Raw genomic sequence first — 17,224 nt, forward strand, 5'->3', positions numbered from 1 at the left:
GGATGAGATAAAGAACTACAAACTGAACTGAGAATAAGAACTTGTGAACTGTGGAGGGGCAGCATTACACCTCTAACTGTACAGCCTGTCGGAAATTATCATTAGAAGAAGAACGCTCACGTTTCATAAACAAACAAAAAAAAAATCGTCACTCCACGCTAGATACACGTCACTCTAGTTACGCTAAATCTGTCCGCTCTCGCGATACCACGCGCAGTTTCCCAACCAGCACTGTGGTGGTGTTGCGTGTGCGCGATAGAGACAGACAAGGAAAGATGGCGTCGCAGGAGAGCGAAGTGGCCACATCCTCCGTGAGCAACGGCGAGGTAAAAAATGAATGACACTACTTTGAGTGGTGTACACGTCCGGGCGAAGTGTACTGTTTTTTTCGTTCGAGCGACGAGCGCTGTACCGCGGACCTTTAAACGCGTTACCGATTGTTACATGAGCCCCGGTGACGTTGTAAGTGCCGGTTGGTTTAAAAACGACGAGCCGAGAAATGATGGCCGTACACGGTTAACATGTACGGAGAAGGAGCGGCGTTGTCGGTGAAATGTCACCCGAAGACACAGGGTAACGTTAAGGCGACAGGATACGTGTATGTCCCCAGGTGTGACGGTGTGAGCCGACCGAATGCTGCGGGGTGTCAGTGAGCCTCCACAAGGCCCTGAACATGAGCGACGCAGCCTGGCTTCATGAATCCGGGCCAGTCCCCGCATTTCCCTACTGTTACTTTACTGATAACTGCCTGTATTTCGTTTACAGGGCAAACCTCAACTCAACGTAGATATTATATTAATCCCACAAATAGGGTTCTGGGAGCCGTTTACCTTGATAATGATACGCTTATGTTATGTGATGAATCAGGTGTAGCATTGAGCAGGTGGTGAGCAGTCTTTTTCCAGCGTGACTAATGTGTCACAAGTTAACCGTTCAGAGTGAAACATCAGTTTTAAAATGAAAAGAAGCCAACTGTCATTCTTCATCTCAAATCTGGATTTTGCTTTTAGACAATCATTAATAGTGATGTGGAATTGTAAGACAAATATTTGGTAAGGCATGAGTACATTTTCCTGTTAATACAACTAGGTAGGGCTGTAACGATTAATCGATTACTAAATTAATTGTCAGCATTTGATAATCAATCAAATCAATCAGGTTGAGTCTTTTTGTCAATTACAACAAGCTCTCTGATTTTTCAGCTTCTTAAATGTGAATAATTTCTTGTTTTCTTTGCTCTAACAAGAAATCATTAAAACTGCATAAATTTGGTTTGAGGACAAAACCAGACGTTTGAGAACATCATGTCCAGGTTTGGTAAAACACGGATCAACATTTTACAGAAAGAAATCCACAGATTATGTTTAAAAAAAAAAAAAGCCTGTAGGGCCGCAACTAACGATTATTTTCTAGGTTTTTTGATAGTTAAATACCATTTTTGGGTTTTGTTTGTGCCTCTCCTACACCACTCAGCCTTAATATTAAAGACACTTAATAAATAGGCTTTGTATGTTACTCATTGGCTACTTATCAGTATCACACACAGTCAAATGGCAATCACATAATCTCATTTGTTTTAGTGATACTGGAGGTCAAGACAGAAGGATCCAAAAAATCTCTTTTAGGATCCAAAAAGTCTCCTATAGAAATAAATGTATCAGTGTTGACAAATGATCTACATCTGAAATGGTTTTCTACATTTATCTATTGAAAATGTACTATAAAGGAAAATTTAATTTCAAAGTTAGATGCAAATTCCCTTTAAACAATTATGTATATATTAATGAATTAAAAAAAAGATATAATAATTTAGGGGTAGATTCAGCAACAACGTTATAGTGGAAACCGTTAACTGGTTTTAGTGTATCTAAGTGTCAGTGCTTGCTCACTCATTTTTGTGTTCCTTTTAAACAAAGTTCCTACAAATGAATGTTGTTCATTTCCAGTTTCTTACAACCATGTGAGTGAGAGGTATGCTGAAGAACAGGTTAGTTTTTTTTTTGTAATTCAGCAAACTAAACCCTTTTATCCAGACAATTAGAGTAGACCTATTCTGACAATACCTTCAATACATTAGTTATCAATTAAAAGATTTAAACATATTGCTGAAGATTCATGATCCAAGAAACTGATGGTCATTGCTGTTTCTGAAATAAAATGCTAATACGCAAGTGGCAGAAACTAGGTCAAGGCTGTGTGCATTTAGTATGTGTTGTATATTAGATTTGCTCCATCAGGACAAATGTGCTGTTTGTTTTACAGGATGCATTTTTATTATTATTGAGACCGAGTGCAGATGAGGGAGAGCATTAAGTCAGTGTTTTATGTGAACTCTGTGCCTTCCTACTGACAGACGCAGTGTGAAATATTTGCTGTGAAACCTGACTACGTGGTTAATTGTTAATCCCTTTTCAGTGTGTAAATTGTAAATTATTATCCTACGCAGCAACTCATTGAGTAGATTGGTGACCTGTCTGTAATGTGTATGACACTGATCCTTCCAAGAGGCAGAGATCCATGTTTCCAATGCACATCAAGTTCCTCTAAAATATAAGGCGGCTCCTTAATTTGTGGTCAGTTGTCGCTATGGGCAAACTTGGACTTTGTTAAGTAACATTAGCAATTAAAACATGTACGTTGTCTTTTAGTAGTTAGCTCTGAGCCATTCAATATGGCCTAAAATCAAAAAGGCGTGTAATTTTGGGTGTGGTGAGGGCACAGCAACAGCACAGCACTGCTATATAGTTCTGCACAGCCTCTGCCACAGTTGATGTTCTGCAGACACGTAGAATGTAGAACATCTCTTCATCTTTGGCCTAAAGCTTACTGGAAATAGTCGGGTTCGGCTTATTGAAAACCAGGAAGTGACCATGCATGTAGTCAGTTGCCCATGTTTTAAAAAAAAAACTAAACTATATCATTTACATCTTTAAACTAAACTATATAATTTACATCTTTAATTTACAATTTACCCTCAAGCATTGTGTGTTTCCACAGAACAGTCAGGGAGACTGGTCCCTTGTGTTGGTGACAACAGGGGAGATTAGATGTTTAGATAGTGAACGAGTCTTATGACTTGGCATGTGCTTGTCTATTGTGTCACTTGAATAGAGTGTGGCCTTGTGGAGGGGTGAGATGCTGAAGCTCAAGGAATTTAAATCAGGTTAAAATAACAGACATTGGTTATTGTTATGTTATGCAAATATGCATGTTAATGTCTCATTAAAATAACAGTCGGAACAAATGTGACATGCTTTTTTTCATATAATTACACACACATGATTGTAGTTAAATAAAATGGTTGGTCACCACCCATTTTCCCCGACTCCATAATTGAGAAGCTGAAATTAGAGAATAATTAATCAAATTAATGAGTTTCTCATTAATAATCAATTTGGCCTGTAAACCATCAGAAAATAGCAAAACTGTAGTAACTATAGGCAATGCTCATAAATGACACCTGGCTGTTCAGTGGAATACAGTCAGCATTTGAACATAATTATAGTTTGAGTACACGCTCTATTTAAGTCCTCATTGATGACTGCTGGGAACAAACGTCTCACCTTTCGGAGAGGTTTTTGGAAGTCCTCATTAATCCAGTCTACAGGCTGTAATGGACAATGTGTTTCTTTTATTTTCTTCATATTCTTATTACATATTACACGCATCAGTTCAACAACAGAAATAATACAAATTCTTAATTTTAGAGGTCAAAACCACAAAGCATTTTCCTTTCTCATAGTAAGTTAAATGAGCAATTTTTGTAGCTCTTATAAATCAGATTAAAAACAAAAAAAAGTGCTGTTTGCCAGTATAACTTCACTTCAGCACATGTCTCAAATATGTTATTAAATCTAAGACAAAGTTCAGTATACAGTTGTTCACATGTTGGTGTGCATATATGTTTGTAGGTGAGCAGCAATGGAACGGCTGCAACAACAGATGGCCAGGCTGTGCAGACGGCCGAAAACGCACAGGACCCTCAGCAGCAGCAACCAGCACCAAATGCGTGGCAAGTCATCAAAGGTGTCCTCTTCAGGTGAGCTATACTTTTGTTTTAATCTAAAGGCTTGAAAATGGACAACAAGTGCAAAGAGGAAACTTGAATTAGGACTGTCATGATTGTTTGTCTGGGCAGACAATCAGAGAATGGACTAGTCCAGTTGAAGTTGTGTTTTTGATGCGTCTTTTATCTACAGTTGTCATGATGTCTTAATTAGCTGCAGCTGCAGGCTACATGTTGTGTCATCTGTGTTTTCCCTCTCCCCCTTGTCATGGCTGCTAAACATGACTCCGGGGGTGGTGCCAAATCATCGATTCTTCTTTGATTTTGATTACAGAGTTGAGATCATGGAAGCTCAACTATGAATGATAAGCAGTTTTTTTTCTAAACCAGGTAACAGGGGCGCTTTGTCCTCTTGTGCGTCCTGTTACCAAAATGCTGTTTTAGCGTTGGATGCTATTCATTCTGCTTTCTAGTCCGTTATTCATTACAGGGATAGGTACACATTGTGCATCTCTGAAGCATTACAATCTAAAAGGCAAGGTATTATAGTGGTGTCGACAACCAGCAACATCCTAATTTTTATCAGAGCTGTCTTTTGAGTCTGAGAAAATATAAAATATAGAAGCTTTTATATAATTTCTGTCAATTTTGTTTAAAAATAAATGTCAATAACTTCACCATAATACAGCACATCTCACTGGTGTCCTGTAGATTGAACTATACAACTCAGTTTTATAAAAGATGCTTTTAATTCATTTCTGTGATAATTAATTTGTCAATAACTCCACTATAATACACTGTAGTTGCTCTCTGTATACCTCACTGGTTCCCTTTAGATAAAACTACAACATTTGGTTTGAAAACGGCTACTTAAATATAATTTCTGGGAATAAATAACTTTAAAGGGGACATATTACGCAAAACCAACTTTTTAACCATTTTAATACTTATATTTGGGACTCTGGGGGCCCTACCAGTCACCAAAGTGTAGAAAAAGAATACTCCGTCATGTTTTCGTGGTTCCCCTTAGTGTAAGTATAGGCGATAAAACACTCGATGTTGAATTCCCTGCGTTTATGACGTCAGCATGCGCATTTCACCGCGAATGTTACCGCCCCACCAGTAAGTTTACTTCGAGAGCTCCACCTTAGCTCCACCTTGTCCCTGCGAGAGTGCAGGCGAGGGAGGAAGAGCGGTATTATGTCAACGCAGAGGGACAAGTGTGCTGTTCGTGGCTGCACAGTGGAGCACAGTGTTTTACACAAACTTCCACAGAGGATTTGATATATGAAGCTAATGTGCCGGATAAAGTCAGCAAACGTGTGTTCGCACTAGACAGCGGTCGCCGTATTTAGTCAGGGGACGTATTTCACCGACGTACAAACACACACACACGTTGTTAAGAAAAGGTCACATAGAGCTCATAACTGACCATTCTGACACGTCCTAATTAAAAATATTTGTTCAGTACGTCCTCCATGACCGGAGCACAGACTCAGTCTGATACAATCACATATACAGCGGCGAGCGGCAGTTTATGCCGCTCGCCAATGGCGATCAGCGGTGCTGCACTCTCTGTGCAGAGGTGCTGCACTCTCTGTGAAAATCAGCTGATCGCCAGCGGCGAGCCGCCTAAACGGCCGCTGTATGCGACTGATCGCCAGCTCCGGTGCAGACCGGTGACTATGCTCCGGAGACCTCGCCACCGCGGCACCGCTGATCGCCACCGCGGCACCGCTGATCGCCACCGCGGCACCGCTGATCGCCAGCGGCGAGCCGCCTAAACGGCCGCTGTATGCGTTTAGGCAGCTCGCCGCTCGCCGCTGGCGATCAGCGGTGCCGCGGTGGCGATCAGCGGTGCCGCGGTGACGAGGTCTCCGGAGCATAGTCACCGGTCTGATACAGTAACATACAGCGCCAGCTTATGCAGCTCGCCGCGCGCCGCTAGCGATCAGTGGTGCTGTTCCTAAGTTTTTTAACTGATTAACAGTTCGGCACTGTTCGGCTCGATTGTTATGTAGAACGTCTCTTCCTATGACGGCACTCTGGCTGTTTTCTGCGCACGCTGCCATGTTGATATTGTCAGAGAACTAGTGGAGGGAGGGGGAGACGAATAGAGCTGTAAAGCGCTGTAACGAGGACAAATCAGAAACCCCCTGGAAGAAGTGGGTGTGTGTTTGCCTGTGTCTCATTTGCATGTAAAGGGACCAAGCACGAAAACCGAGCGTTCTGAAAGGGGCGGGCTTAGCAGGGTTATTGAACTGCTATGATGCTTCATCCTTATGGTATTTTGACCAAGGCATGTCACTGACATGTTCATTAGGACACCAGGGAACTATTTTAATGGGGGAAATAGGGTATAATATGTCCCCTTTAAAATGTTTTCATTATAATACACTGAACTTCAGAAACACTTGACGGTGTTCCTATTGATTACATTACACCAGTCATTGTGGAAAAAAGTATTTTTCTTTGTCAATAATACACACAGTGGTAAAGTGTGCCCTGGTGGTTATACTTAATATCTTGGTTTTTAATGGTCTTATGTTTTTTGTATCCCAAGATGAGGAGATCCTCAATAATTTTACAAAACATGAATAGATTATTTGCTTTATTTTATTTATTTTCTCAAATTAATTTGCCGAATTTAATTAAGTGTGGTAATACAATCTACAGAAGAAATGTGAAATGTGCCACCAGTTACAGCCTCTGTTTTATTGGTTTAAAGTCAGTTGCCATGGGAGCAATCAGTAGCGTGACTTTATGACCCTATGTATCCTCAATTTGAGTGGTACAAAGTCAGTGACCAAAAGCAGGTGATGCAATCATCTGTTACTAAATGTTATGATTAAAAAATATTCAAACATAAGTGATGCTCCAGTCTCACGGATGACTGCGCGTAGAGATTACTATAATTTCTCCAGCTCGGAAGACTGCTCATTTTTGGTTAAAAATTAGATTGTAGCTGGTTCTTCTACATCACTATGATTCAAAATGTGTCTCGCTTTTGTTTCAACAATGTTTCGCTTCAAGGTCATTGATTGCAAAAGTTTGAATCTGTGAATATCTTTCCTGGACAACAATACATTGTGCAGTTTCCTGGGGACCCATTGAATTTCCTCAGGGATTTATACAAATCAGTATCTGTGGATCCCAGCCTCACACCCTGGTCATTGTCACTTCCAGCTATTGACATCAGGCAAGAGATACAGATCAATGAAAACCAGGACAAACTGTCTAAAAAACAGTTTTTACCTGAGGGCAATCATGGCCCTTAACTCCTCAATGTGACATAGTCTGTTCTTGGCCCTAAACCCACTGTGCAATATTCTTGTATAGAGTTACTTTACCAGTGCAATTTGTTTTTCTCTTTTATACTTGATATGTATATTTTTTAATATTTATTGTTCTTAAATTTTGTATACTTCATTTGAGTCGACAGCACCTTCAATTTTTTTTCAAAACCTTTGAAAAAAGTGGCAATGACAATAAAGACTATCTTTAGCTTATCTTATAATGGAAATCAACATGACTGCATTGTTCAAAATGTTTTTACCCCTGTTGTACTACATGTAAATGTTGCAAGTTACATGATCTGCAGACATTTATTAATGTACACTTTTGTCAAGGAAGGTCATCAATTGTTACAAAGACCTGGTTGTGTTTTTCACTATTTAAACCTAGTCTCTCACCTTTTTAAGGTAAATAAAATAACAAAATAAGCCTAAGAATGCCCCTTTTTGACCACACATTTTTAAAAGCACCACAAAACCAGCCTCTTGCAGCTCATAGACTCAGGGTGTCTTAACTCAGTATAACTTTTTAACTACAGTACTTATTTGGTTTATTTGTTTGATTTGTAATCTCTTGTATTAAGTCTTAAATATACATAATGGAATATATCATAGTGGCACAGTCCCATGCACCTCAGGAACAAGCGTTAGGAGGATGGAAAGTTGGAACATTTTTGGATGTCTGCGATATTTATTTGTTTTACACTATGTTCTTGCTTCACTTTTAAGTTTATCTTGTAACCTGTGACTTAAGCTGCAAGAATTATCACATTAGCCCTTTTGGTTTCACTAATTTGCAGCAGCAAGTTTTGCCTCAATGTTTCACACTGCACCCTAAGTGTTATTCTGACTCATTGCCCTCTTCTGCTCCTCTTAAATCTTCCTCCACCCAAATTTTTAAAGAGCTTTTCTGCTGTTTCCTAATGTTTGTTCAGAATCTTCATAATCTGGGCTATCAGTAGCTGGTTCCGCAGAGGTCCGTCCACGCCCGACCCCAACACACCTGCTGGGGCACCGAGGGTCCCAAGCAGGAACCTCTTCCCCAAGGACACCCTCATGGTATAGCACTGCCGACTGTTGGATGAATTTAATTGAAATTAAGCAGTTCATTCTTAAATACTTAAAAAGGGTGTCTCTCCGTGTAATATCATTAACACCTTTTGTTTTCTCATTGTGTCGACAGGACCTGTACGTGTATGTTTCCCTGGAGGAGGTGTTCTCTGACTTCAACAACACAGATGCCCTGTTTTGGTTCCACAGAGACCTCGTCTATGGAGACTGGAACATGGGAGAGGATGCAGATGGCTGCTACCAGCACTACAAGGAGATGGATATCCCAGAGGTGGGTATTACTGAGGTGACATGTGAGAGTTGGGAAAGGGGTGTGAGACAGAGGTGAAATGAGACAGGTTCGTCCCAGGAATGTGTATTTCCTATTAATTATTTTTTTGTGGTGTTTGTTTGCAGAAAGTACTGCAGAACAGTTCGCTTTATATTCATGTCTACTTCACCAAAAGTGGATTTCACCCAGACCCCAAGCGCAAGGGGCAGTATCGCAGACTGGCAACAGTTCATGCATCAAGAAGTAAGCACATGTTCAAAACTCAAAACTCTTGTAAACACTGAACAGAAATTGTCAATCTTAATTTAATTTTACACTTTTAGTGCTGAATAAATTCAAGAGGAGAAAGTTTCTCAAGACTAAGAATCTACTGACTGGAGAGACGGAAGCAGATCCTGAAGTTATCAAGGTTGGTGTTTTTGTTGGGTGATGCCCACTTCATTGGCATTGTGATGTGATGAAACCTTGGGAAAAACCTCCAAATGTGTTTGTTTACAGCGGGCTGAAAGCCACGGTTCAGTGGAGATTATTTCTCACTGGCATCCCAACCTCACCATCAACATGGTGGATGACCACACAGCCTGGGTTAAAGGCTCTGTTCCTCCTCCACTAGATCAGCGTAAGTTCATCAGATCTCTTGTTTATTTTGACCACTATGCTGTGACAACTGCTATAGCAGTTTGTCCAACCAAACAATATGCTTGGTTTATACTCACCATAGATGAGTATGCATGGCTGATGCACAATGGCTCCAAAAGTTGTCACTGCGCTAGAGATGTAACGATATGAAAATTTCATATCACGGTTATTGTGACCAAAATTATCACGTTATCAATATTATCACGGTATTTGTGTTCAAAATGTTCAAAAAGTACTGAACACACACACTGAAATCTTATCATCTGACTGACTGACACGCGCGCACAGACACACAGGTCCTCGGATAATAATTAAGTAGCAGCGGTCGTACACAGCATAAAAATAAAATTTAAAAAAACACAGAAACAAACACATTTTGCTCTGCTACGGTACGTGTCGTCTGCACACTACTCGCTTTCGCTGATAGCGCCCAATAACATGTATTTTTACAGGAGTAACGTTAGGTAACACTTAGGTTTCCTTTATTGAGAAAATAGGAACGTTTTACAGACAAACCATGACGTTTCCCACTATTCCGAAATCCTGTTTTTGTTGACTTACTCGCTGAAAAGTTGTGGGTGGTGGTCACAGAGATGGCTCATCAAATTGGAAGTGTTACCCCCCTTCGCGGAGTTTTTTTTTTTGCATTTTTTTTGCATTACATCTGATCTTACTGGGGGGGAAAATCTCTGGAGCGCAGGTGGCTTCAGCCGTGTTGTCACGCTTCTGAGTGAGGGCTGTTCAGGTGCTGCTGCTTCTTCAGGAAAAGAGCAGTATCACTGAGTTTTTCGGTAATCAGTTGCGATAATCAATCACGGTTTTCACGATAATTAAAATTTGAAACGGTAGTACTAACCGTCGGGAATTTTACCGCGGTTTATCGTCATACCGGTAATCGTTACATCCCTACACTGCGCTTTCTTTGTAACCTGTCAAGTGCACACTGAACCCTTTTGAGGGAAGACTGGCTGTGCAAAAGTTGGCTTTACAAGCAGCTCTACAGGACCACAGAGACAAATAGCTATTTTGAAGTACATAGGCAAAGTCACTATGAGGAAAAAAGTCACATACAAGCTGTATCAAGCATTGTTTCTCTTTTAATACTTAAATATGGCCTATTTAATGTGTGAAAACAAAACTCGAATGTAAATAAATGTTTCTAATATAAAAAGTTGTTCACTTATGTGTCTGAAGCAGCATTAGATTAAATTCTTAATCATTTCATACTCAGCTTTGACAGCACAGTCCCACTGACCACTTAGTAAAATAAGAGCAATGCATCAGTCGAAATATGGAATACAGGCTTTCATCTGTTCTTATGTAACCAGTTTAAGCATCTAAATCAGACTTGGTGCTCATCAACAGACTAGTTTATTTGTACTACGCCTAGTAGTTTTGAGCATGAACACTTCAGTGTCTGCTTGTACAGTGTGTCGTCTGCAGAGCTCTGCACGTTGACATTCTTGCTTTATCACCCCATCACTAGATGTGAAGTTTGACGCAGTAAGTGGCGACTACTACCCCATTGTGTACTTCAATGACTACTGGAACCTTCAGAAAGACCACTACCCCATCAACGATACATTGGAGAGCCTCCCCCTGCTACTCACCTACTGCCCACTGTCTTTGTGGCGCTGGCAGCTGTACGCTGCCCAGAACGCCCGCTCACCATGGAATTTCCTGCCCGAGGACACCTACGAGCAGTCTGATGAAGACCAAGACTCTGTCAAGGTATGAGGTTAAGGAGATAGAAAATAGAGGTGGGGATGAATTCGATGTGACAAAATAAAGGTATGTTTGATTCTGTAAACAATAAAATGACTCTTTAAAGGTATTTTTCTGGTTAGTCATCTGACAGAAATGTAAATGGCTATTATATCATTACTTGGATCACAAGAGTACTGTGGTGTATGAAGTGAATTATGATACCTGGACAGATTTATGCTCTGTTGGTACTGCAGTCAAACCTGTTATCAGGCTATATAAAATGAAGATGTCTTACATGAGCAAATTGAGATGAAAAACTCTGTTTAGGTGGCCCTTTTGGAAACTAACCCATACCTGCTGGGACTCACCATTGTCGTCTCCATTGTGCACAGCATCTTCGAATTTCTCGCCTTTAAAAACGGTAAGGTCATAGTGAACCACTGTGTATTCAGAATGGTTTGTACTGTGTCTTTCTACCTCAAGCCTCACCTCACCACCATCTTCTCCACAGATATCCAGTTCTGGAACAGCAGACAGTCTCTCGAAGGTCTGTCTGTGCGATCCATCACATTTGGAGTGTTTCAGTCTCTGGTTGTGCTGCTGTACATCCTGGACAACGAGACCAACTTTGTGGTGCAGGTCAGCGTCTTCATTGGTCTTCTCATTGACCTGTGGAAAATCACCAAAGTCATGGACGTCAAAGTAAGTCAGACCAATACTTTTGTTTGTGATGCAATGTTGTTTGATTCAATTGTTTTGCTACAGGGACAATTGAGTAGAAAGAAAAGAAACTGCCTCCCTTTGATGGGATTAGGTTTAATTTGAATGAAAATACAAGTGAAGTGCAGTGAAGTCCTAAGAAGCCTATGAATTGATAAGTCGGTTTCCTCTGTGTCCCTTTCATGTCAACACATGTTTTTCCTGCTATTGTACTGTAATTCCTGTAACCACCTATTTTTCTCTTTCATTAGCTCGACAGAGAGAACAAAATCGCAGGGATACTCCCAAGATTGGTATTAAAAGACAAGTCAACATATGTGCAGTCTTCAACCAAAGTCTATGACGACGTGAGTTAATCCAGTATTCTCTTGTAGCTCATCAAGCACTAGCTGCATTCAGAGCATGTGGTTGTCAAAATACATTTTGTCGGCAATACATTTTATGTCGAGTGATAGTAATTCAACAAAGTTTCCGTAAACATTTGACATTTCCTCATATTAATAAAATAAACATTTAAAGGCTGTCGAAGAATCACATCGGTACAACAATTTGGTTTTTTTTTCAAGCAAAAGTTGATTAATTATTCTTATGCACTCTTCCTGTGAACAGATGGCCTTCAAATACCTGTCATGGCTGCTCTACCCCCTGGTTGCCTGCTATGCGGTCTACAGTTTATTGTATGTAGAGCACAAAGGCTGGTACTCATGGGTACTTGGCATGCTCTATGGCTTCTTGTTAACCTTTGGTAAGTTTTTCTCTTTCAAGCCTTTATATTTACAAGCACTTAAACCATAGTTGTTATATTTTTTTAACCTTTTTATTTATACTGGTTATCCCATTGAGACATAGGGTCTAATTTTCAAGAGAGACCTCTTGAATATCATTTCTTAACACCACATTTAATTATAATATTTATATTGAATATTCTGACTGTAACAGCAACGTTAAGTTCACTTGATTCCTAAAATACTGCAATGGCTCTCAGTGTTGGTGATTGAGTTACTAAATAATGTATTATTTTTACCTCGTTTAGTACCATCTCAATAACCTTTCAGTGTTAATGTAAACATGATCTGCACCTCGGTTGTTTGTTGGAACTTGGACCATTCAGATCACTGTGCAGCTAAGAGAAAACGAGAGCGTTCTCCTTGACTGTTCCTCTACACCTACTCTGCATACAGGTCCTTTCTGGTGCACCTACAAAGAAACTTTAAAAAAAAGAAGCTGTAAGGCAGTCAGACAACAAACCCAATGAAATGTGTGTCAGTATTGGCAGAGACTTGGATGGAATAAGTTTGTCTGTCCTTTCTCAGGACATTGAGTAGATGAATTGGCACAAAGGCATTTTTGTGTCTAAAAGATTACACTTATTCCATATATACCATACGTGTGTAGTCGCTGTTGCTCTCCATGAAACTGGTATTTTGAGGTTTGTCTGAATTATTAATGTACTCTGTAAGCCCAGTTTACTATTATTATTATGGTGGATGCACACTCTGCTAATGTTTTTGTGCTTGCATCATGGTTACGTCCTATTCCCAGTAGCCTCTGCTAGTGTACGGTGTATTAATAGACTTCATGAGGTCTCTCTCAGTCATGCTGCCTGCTGTCAATTTACTGCAGTATTGAGTCTTTCTGTGATCTAACCAGCTCCTTTCTTCTGTCTGTTCTAGGTTTCATTACAATGACGCCGCAGCTTTTCATCAACTACAAAATGAAATCTGTGGCTCACCTCCCATGGAGGATGCTCACATACAAGGCTCTAAATACCTTTATTGATGACCTGTTTGCCTTTGTCATCAAGATGCCCATGATGTACAGGATAGGATGCCTCAGAGATGGTACGTCTTATTTGAAAAGAAGGTTGATATATATATATATATATATATATATATATATACACATATATATATCGATTTAAAAAAAAAGAACAAATTAATCGTACAATTTTCAGCATTAAGCATGAAAATAAACTTGAAGTTTATAACAGATCTTTATTTATATAAAATCATGGAATGAATGTAGAATCAACACATAAAGTATATTTCAGTTTAATTCAAAGACTGTTTTAATGGCTTTCTATAAACTTTAAATACAGTTTCTTTCCTGCAAAGTACAAATTTGGCACCAAAAAGGCATCTTGATGTTTTAGACATGTTAAAATCAGAGAAATAAAATACACACAGAAAACACTGGACACTGAAAGAGAGCACACAAACGCACACAGTTAGGGAGGGCAAGAGAGAAAACACAAACTCACATGCACACACTTTAGTTTTGTCTAACAAGTCTGATAACTTTTTAAAATGACACTTTCCGCCTAAAAGTCCGTCTTTATCCATCTTTGTGCCGTAGACTGTCCTGTAACCGGGATGGCTTGGTTTGCCTGCACATGTCGCCACCGGAAGTAAACAAACAAGATATGCTGCGTTAATTTTTTTAACGCGTTAAATTATTTAAATTAACGCTGACAACACTAATATGTGTTTATCTGTTTACTGGGGGAAAGTTAAATAATCATAATGACCCAGTGAAGAGAATTTAAGAATTAGATGTGCTGTTTTGCCACAGTTGGTCATTGTCAGCAGACGGTTTATCCCAGTTTATTTTCTGTTCTTCTTATTCTTGTATATGGAGGGCTGCACCTGCATTCACTGCACATCATTAGGATTTGTCCTAATTGTGATTGAAGACCGGTTAAACCGTTACTGGACTAGCAAGCACAACTACTGCTCGACTCTTTAGCTTATCACAAAATAGACGGCAACAAAAGCTAAATTCCAAACCTCATTTTAACCACAACACAACCAACTATGCAGTCTCAAGTCCCTCAGTTATGTGACTGTTCCCCACGTTAAAAATGCGTAATGTTTAGTACAAATTTGATTACTTCATTAAACCTTGATGACGTAGTTTGATTTAGTCACTTTTTATTTGGACTAACCTTTGTTTCCTGTCCTGCAGATGTTGTGTTCTTCATCTACCTTTACCAGCGCTGGATTTATCGGGTCGATCCCAACAGGTTCAATGAGTTTGGCACCAGCGGAGCAGACCCGGACCAGAACAGCACGGCAGCTGCAGACTCTGCTTCCACCACGCTTGCCCTCACAGACAAATCAGAGGGGGAGAAGAAGAACGATTAAGCAAGACCACGCCCTCGCTGCTGGGGCAAAGAGGACTTGTGAAAATTAGGCAGGGAGGAGAGTTGTTGTTGTTGTTTAGCTGTCATGGACACCGCTACGAAAAAAAAGATGCAGTTCAACTGTTGTTCCCTTTTGATTTCTGTGTGGATCCACAGAGAATCATATTCAGTGTAGACTTGGTAAATTCTTATTTCTGTTTCCCGCCCATCCCTACCCTCTCGTTTTGCGGTTCAAGTGAAGTAAAAACAAAACGTGATGTACTGTATTCTGTATGACTTTTGAGAGGGTAACCGTATTTTTGAATGGAGGCTAGGAGGGGAACAGGTCGCAGTTATGCTCTCTTTTTCTTTTCTTTCTTTTTTTACATGGAGGGAAGAAAGTGGCCAAGTGCAAATTTTGTTGTTTGTGTAGAGTCCTTGTGAACTTTTCTTTTCATTCCATTTGAGCACCATGTTTCTGGTCATGTGGAAACTGGTGAGTAGTGTTGGAGGAAAATTGGAAAGGTCCTGAAGAAGAGAGGCGTTGACTGGAGACGAGATGAGACGGCCCCTATTGGACACTACCCACAAGACCGTGACTACTTCCCTCAATTTTAAACCAATGGTTAATGTTCTTAACTTGAGCATAAAAAATAACAGCCTTGTTGGTATTAATATAAATATATTAATATTGTCAATGACTTAATTTTTTGTATTTTTTTTCAGTCACTGAAACATTCTTCTGTATGTCCTCAAAATGTATAGAATCTCAGCTTGTCATGTTCATAACACAAATGTCAACTGGAGCAATATCTCAATTGCAAGTCTAATTTTTATTTCCCCCCCCATTTCACACTGCGAGCCAAATCGCCTCGACAGACACAGTGGAGACGGTGTCAGGCGTGTGCTGCAGGAATTAGTGTCTTTTTCTTGTTTTTCAGAGTGCCGTAAATCCAGAAACAGAGGGTTTGATGTTGGTACATATAAAATTTTGAGCATTCATGTTTATAGTAAAATTCAGTGTGGTTTAAATTGTCTATGCAATGATTTGATTTAATTGTTTGCACAATGTGTTGAGTTCAAACTATGTTTTTGCATGAAAAACGTATTCTTATTGATGGTTAAAGGAAATACAGTTTATTTTTGTGCTTGGGCAACATGCACATTATGTGTTAAAGCCTTTTGTAAATTTATTATGTGGAGATTCAACCTTAGATTTGGTTCAGGGTTTTTTTAAGACTGCAACGCCCCTGCAGCTGATTGGCGGATCTATTTATTTGTGTGTAATTGCTTCCCCTAAATGCCTCAACTTTCACTCTTGGTTTCCTTTAAACTGCCAGTTCTTCATGTGACCAGCAGGGGCCACTGCTGCAACTTATATATTCAACAAGCTTTCAGTTGTAAACCGGTTTTAATGACACTTCGTAAACAGTCGGGGAGATTTTTTTTTTTGCCTTGGATCAGATAAAGAGGTGGAATTCATTATGACACAAGGAATTCATACTTCCTTATCGGTTTGTAACAAACAGGTGGCGCAATGACGGAACCAAGATAAATAATTCAGAGTTCCTCTATTTTAGCCATTCCAAAACTCCTCATTTTTGAAAATGACAGCTCATTTGTGTCCTATTAATAACTATGACCAAATTCCCTAATACATGAGAGATGTTTCCGTGCTAATGTAAGGGGTCAACGAATCCAGTGACGCATGTTACAACTAGCACCCCACTGTTTTAAAAATGTTAGAAGAGGTTTTATTGATCCACAATGGAAAAATGTGTTCGTTACTGCAGCAAAAATCAAAGAAATACCTAAAATAATGGAAAAAAATATTGACAAACTACATTGACTATCGAAAGTGCCGTAGTGTGCATTATTGCACAACTGGTTTACAGAAACTGCTGATGGAATGCACATTATTACTGCAATGATTTGGATGCATAGATTAATACACAGATGTACTATATTTATCCTAAACTTGCTAATTTTATTATGTTTCAGGTAATCATCTGTTATAACATGTGGATGTTAAATATAAATATTGGAACATGTGTACCTCCGCTATTCAAAGGAAATGTGGGAAAAAACAAAATATACACGTAAACGTGAGAAAATATGATTAAAATATGAAAGTAGTAAATGTAGGAGCACATACTTCCCAGCTATACAAAGCAAATGGAAAATATGCAGTAAAACATCATACGCCACAATTATACAGAGGAAAAGAAATAACAACAGAATAATCAATTTAACAAAATATGTACATCGTAATCTTTCAGTCAAAACGAAACTAAAACGTCGATGTCCGCAGTTTGTTTGCATAATATTGCACAAAGAGGGGGTAGTTTTTATTCAATAGGTTCAACTTGTTTTGTGTTGAATATTTAAACAAGACA

The 17,224-nt window shown here is 39.4% G+C and overlaps 1 protein-coding gene across 1 annotated transcript; it reads left to right on the top strand.

Annotated features, from left to right (window-relative positions):
- Window positions 1–169: 169 nt before the first annotated feature.
- On the top strand, window positions 170–15,860 carry clptm1 (CLPTM1 regulator of GABA type A receptor forward trafficking). The gene is made up of 14 exons (XM_058634616.1): window positions 170–326; window positions 3,912–4,039; window positions 8,235–8,358; window positions 8,483–8,641; window positions 8,767–8,884; window positions 8,965–9,050; window positions 9,140–9,260; window positions 10,767–11,011; window positions 11,315–11,408; window positions 11,499–11,689; window positions 11,959–12,054; window positions 12,317–12,452; window positions 13,381–13,548; window positions 14,672–15,860. Exons 1-14 carry the CDS (start codon window positions 276–278, stop codon window positions 14,848–14,850), a joined length of 1,896 nt encoding a protein of 631 aa, XP_058490599.1. The 5' UTR covers window positions 170–275; the 3' UTR covers window positions 14,851–15,860.
- Window positions 15,861–17,224: the final 1,364 nt, after the last annotated feature.

This window comes from Solea solea, chromosome 7 (assembly GCF_958295425.1).
Source record: "Solea solea chromosome 7, fSolSol10.1, whole genome shotgun sequence".
NCBI lineage: Eukaryota > Metazoa > Chordata > Actinopteri > Pleuronectiformes > Soleidae > Solea > Solea solea.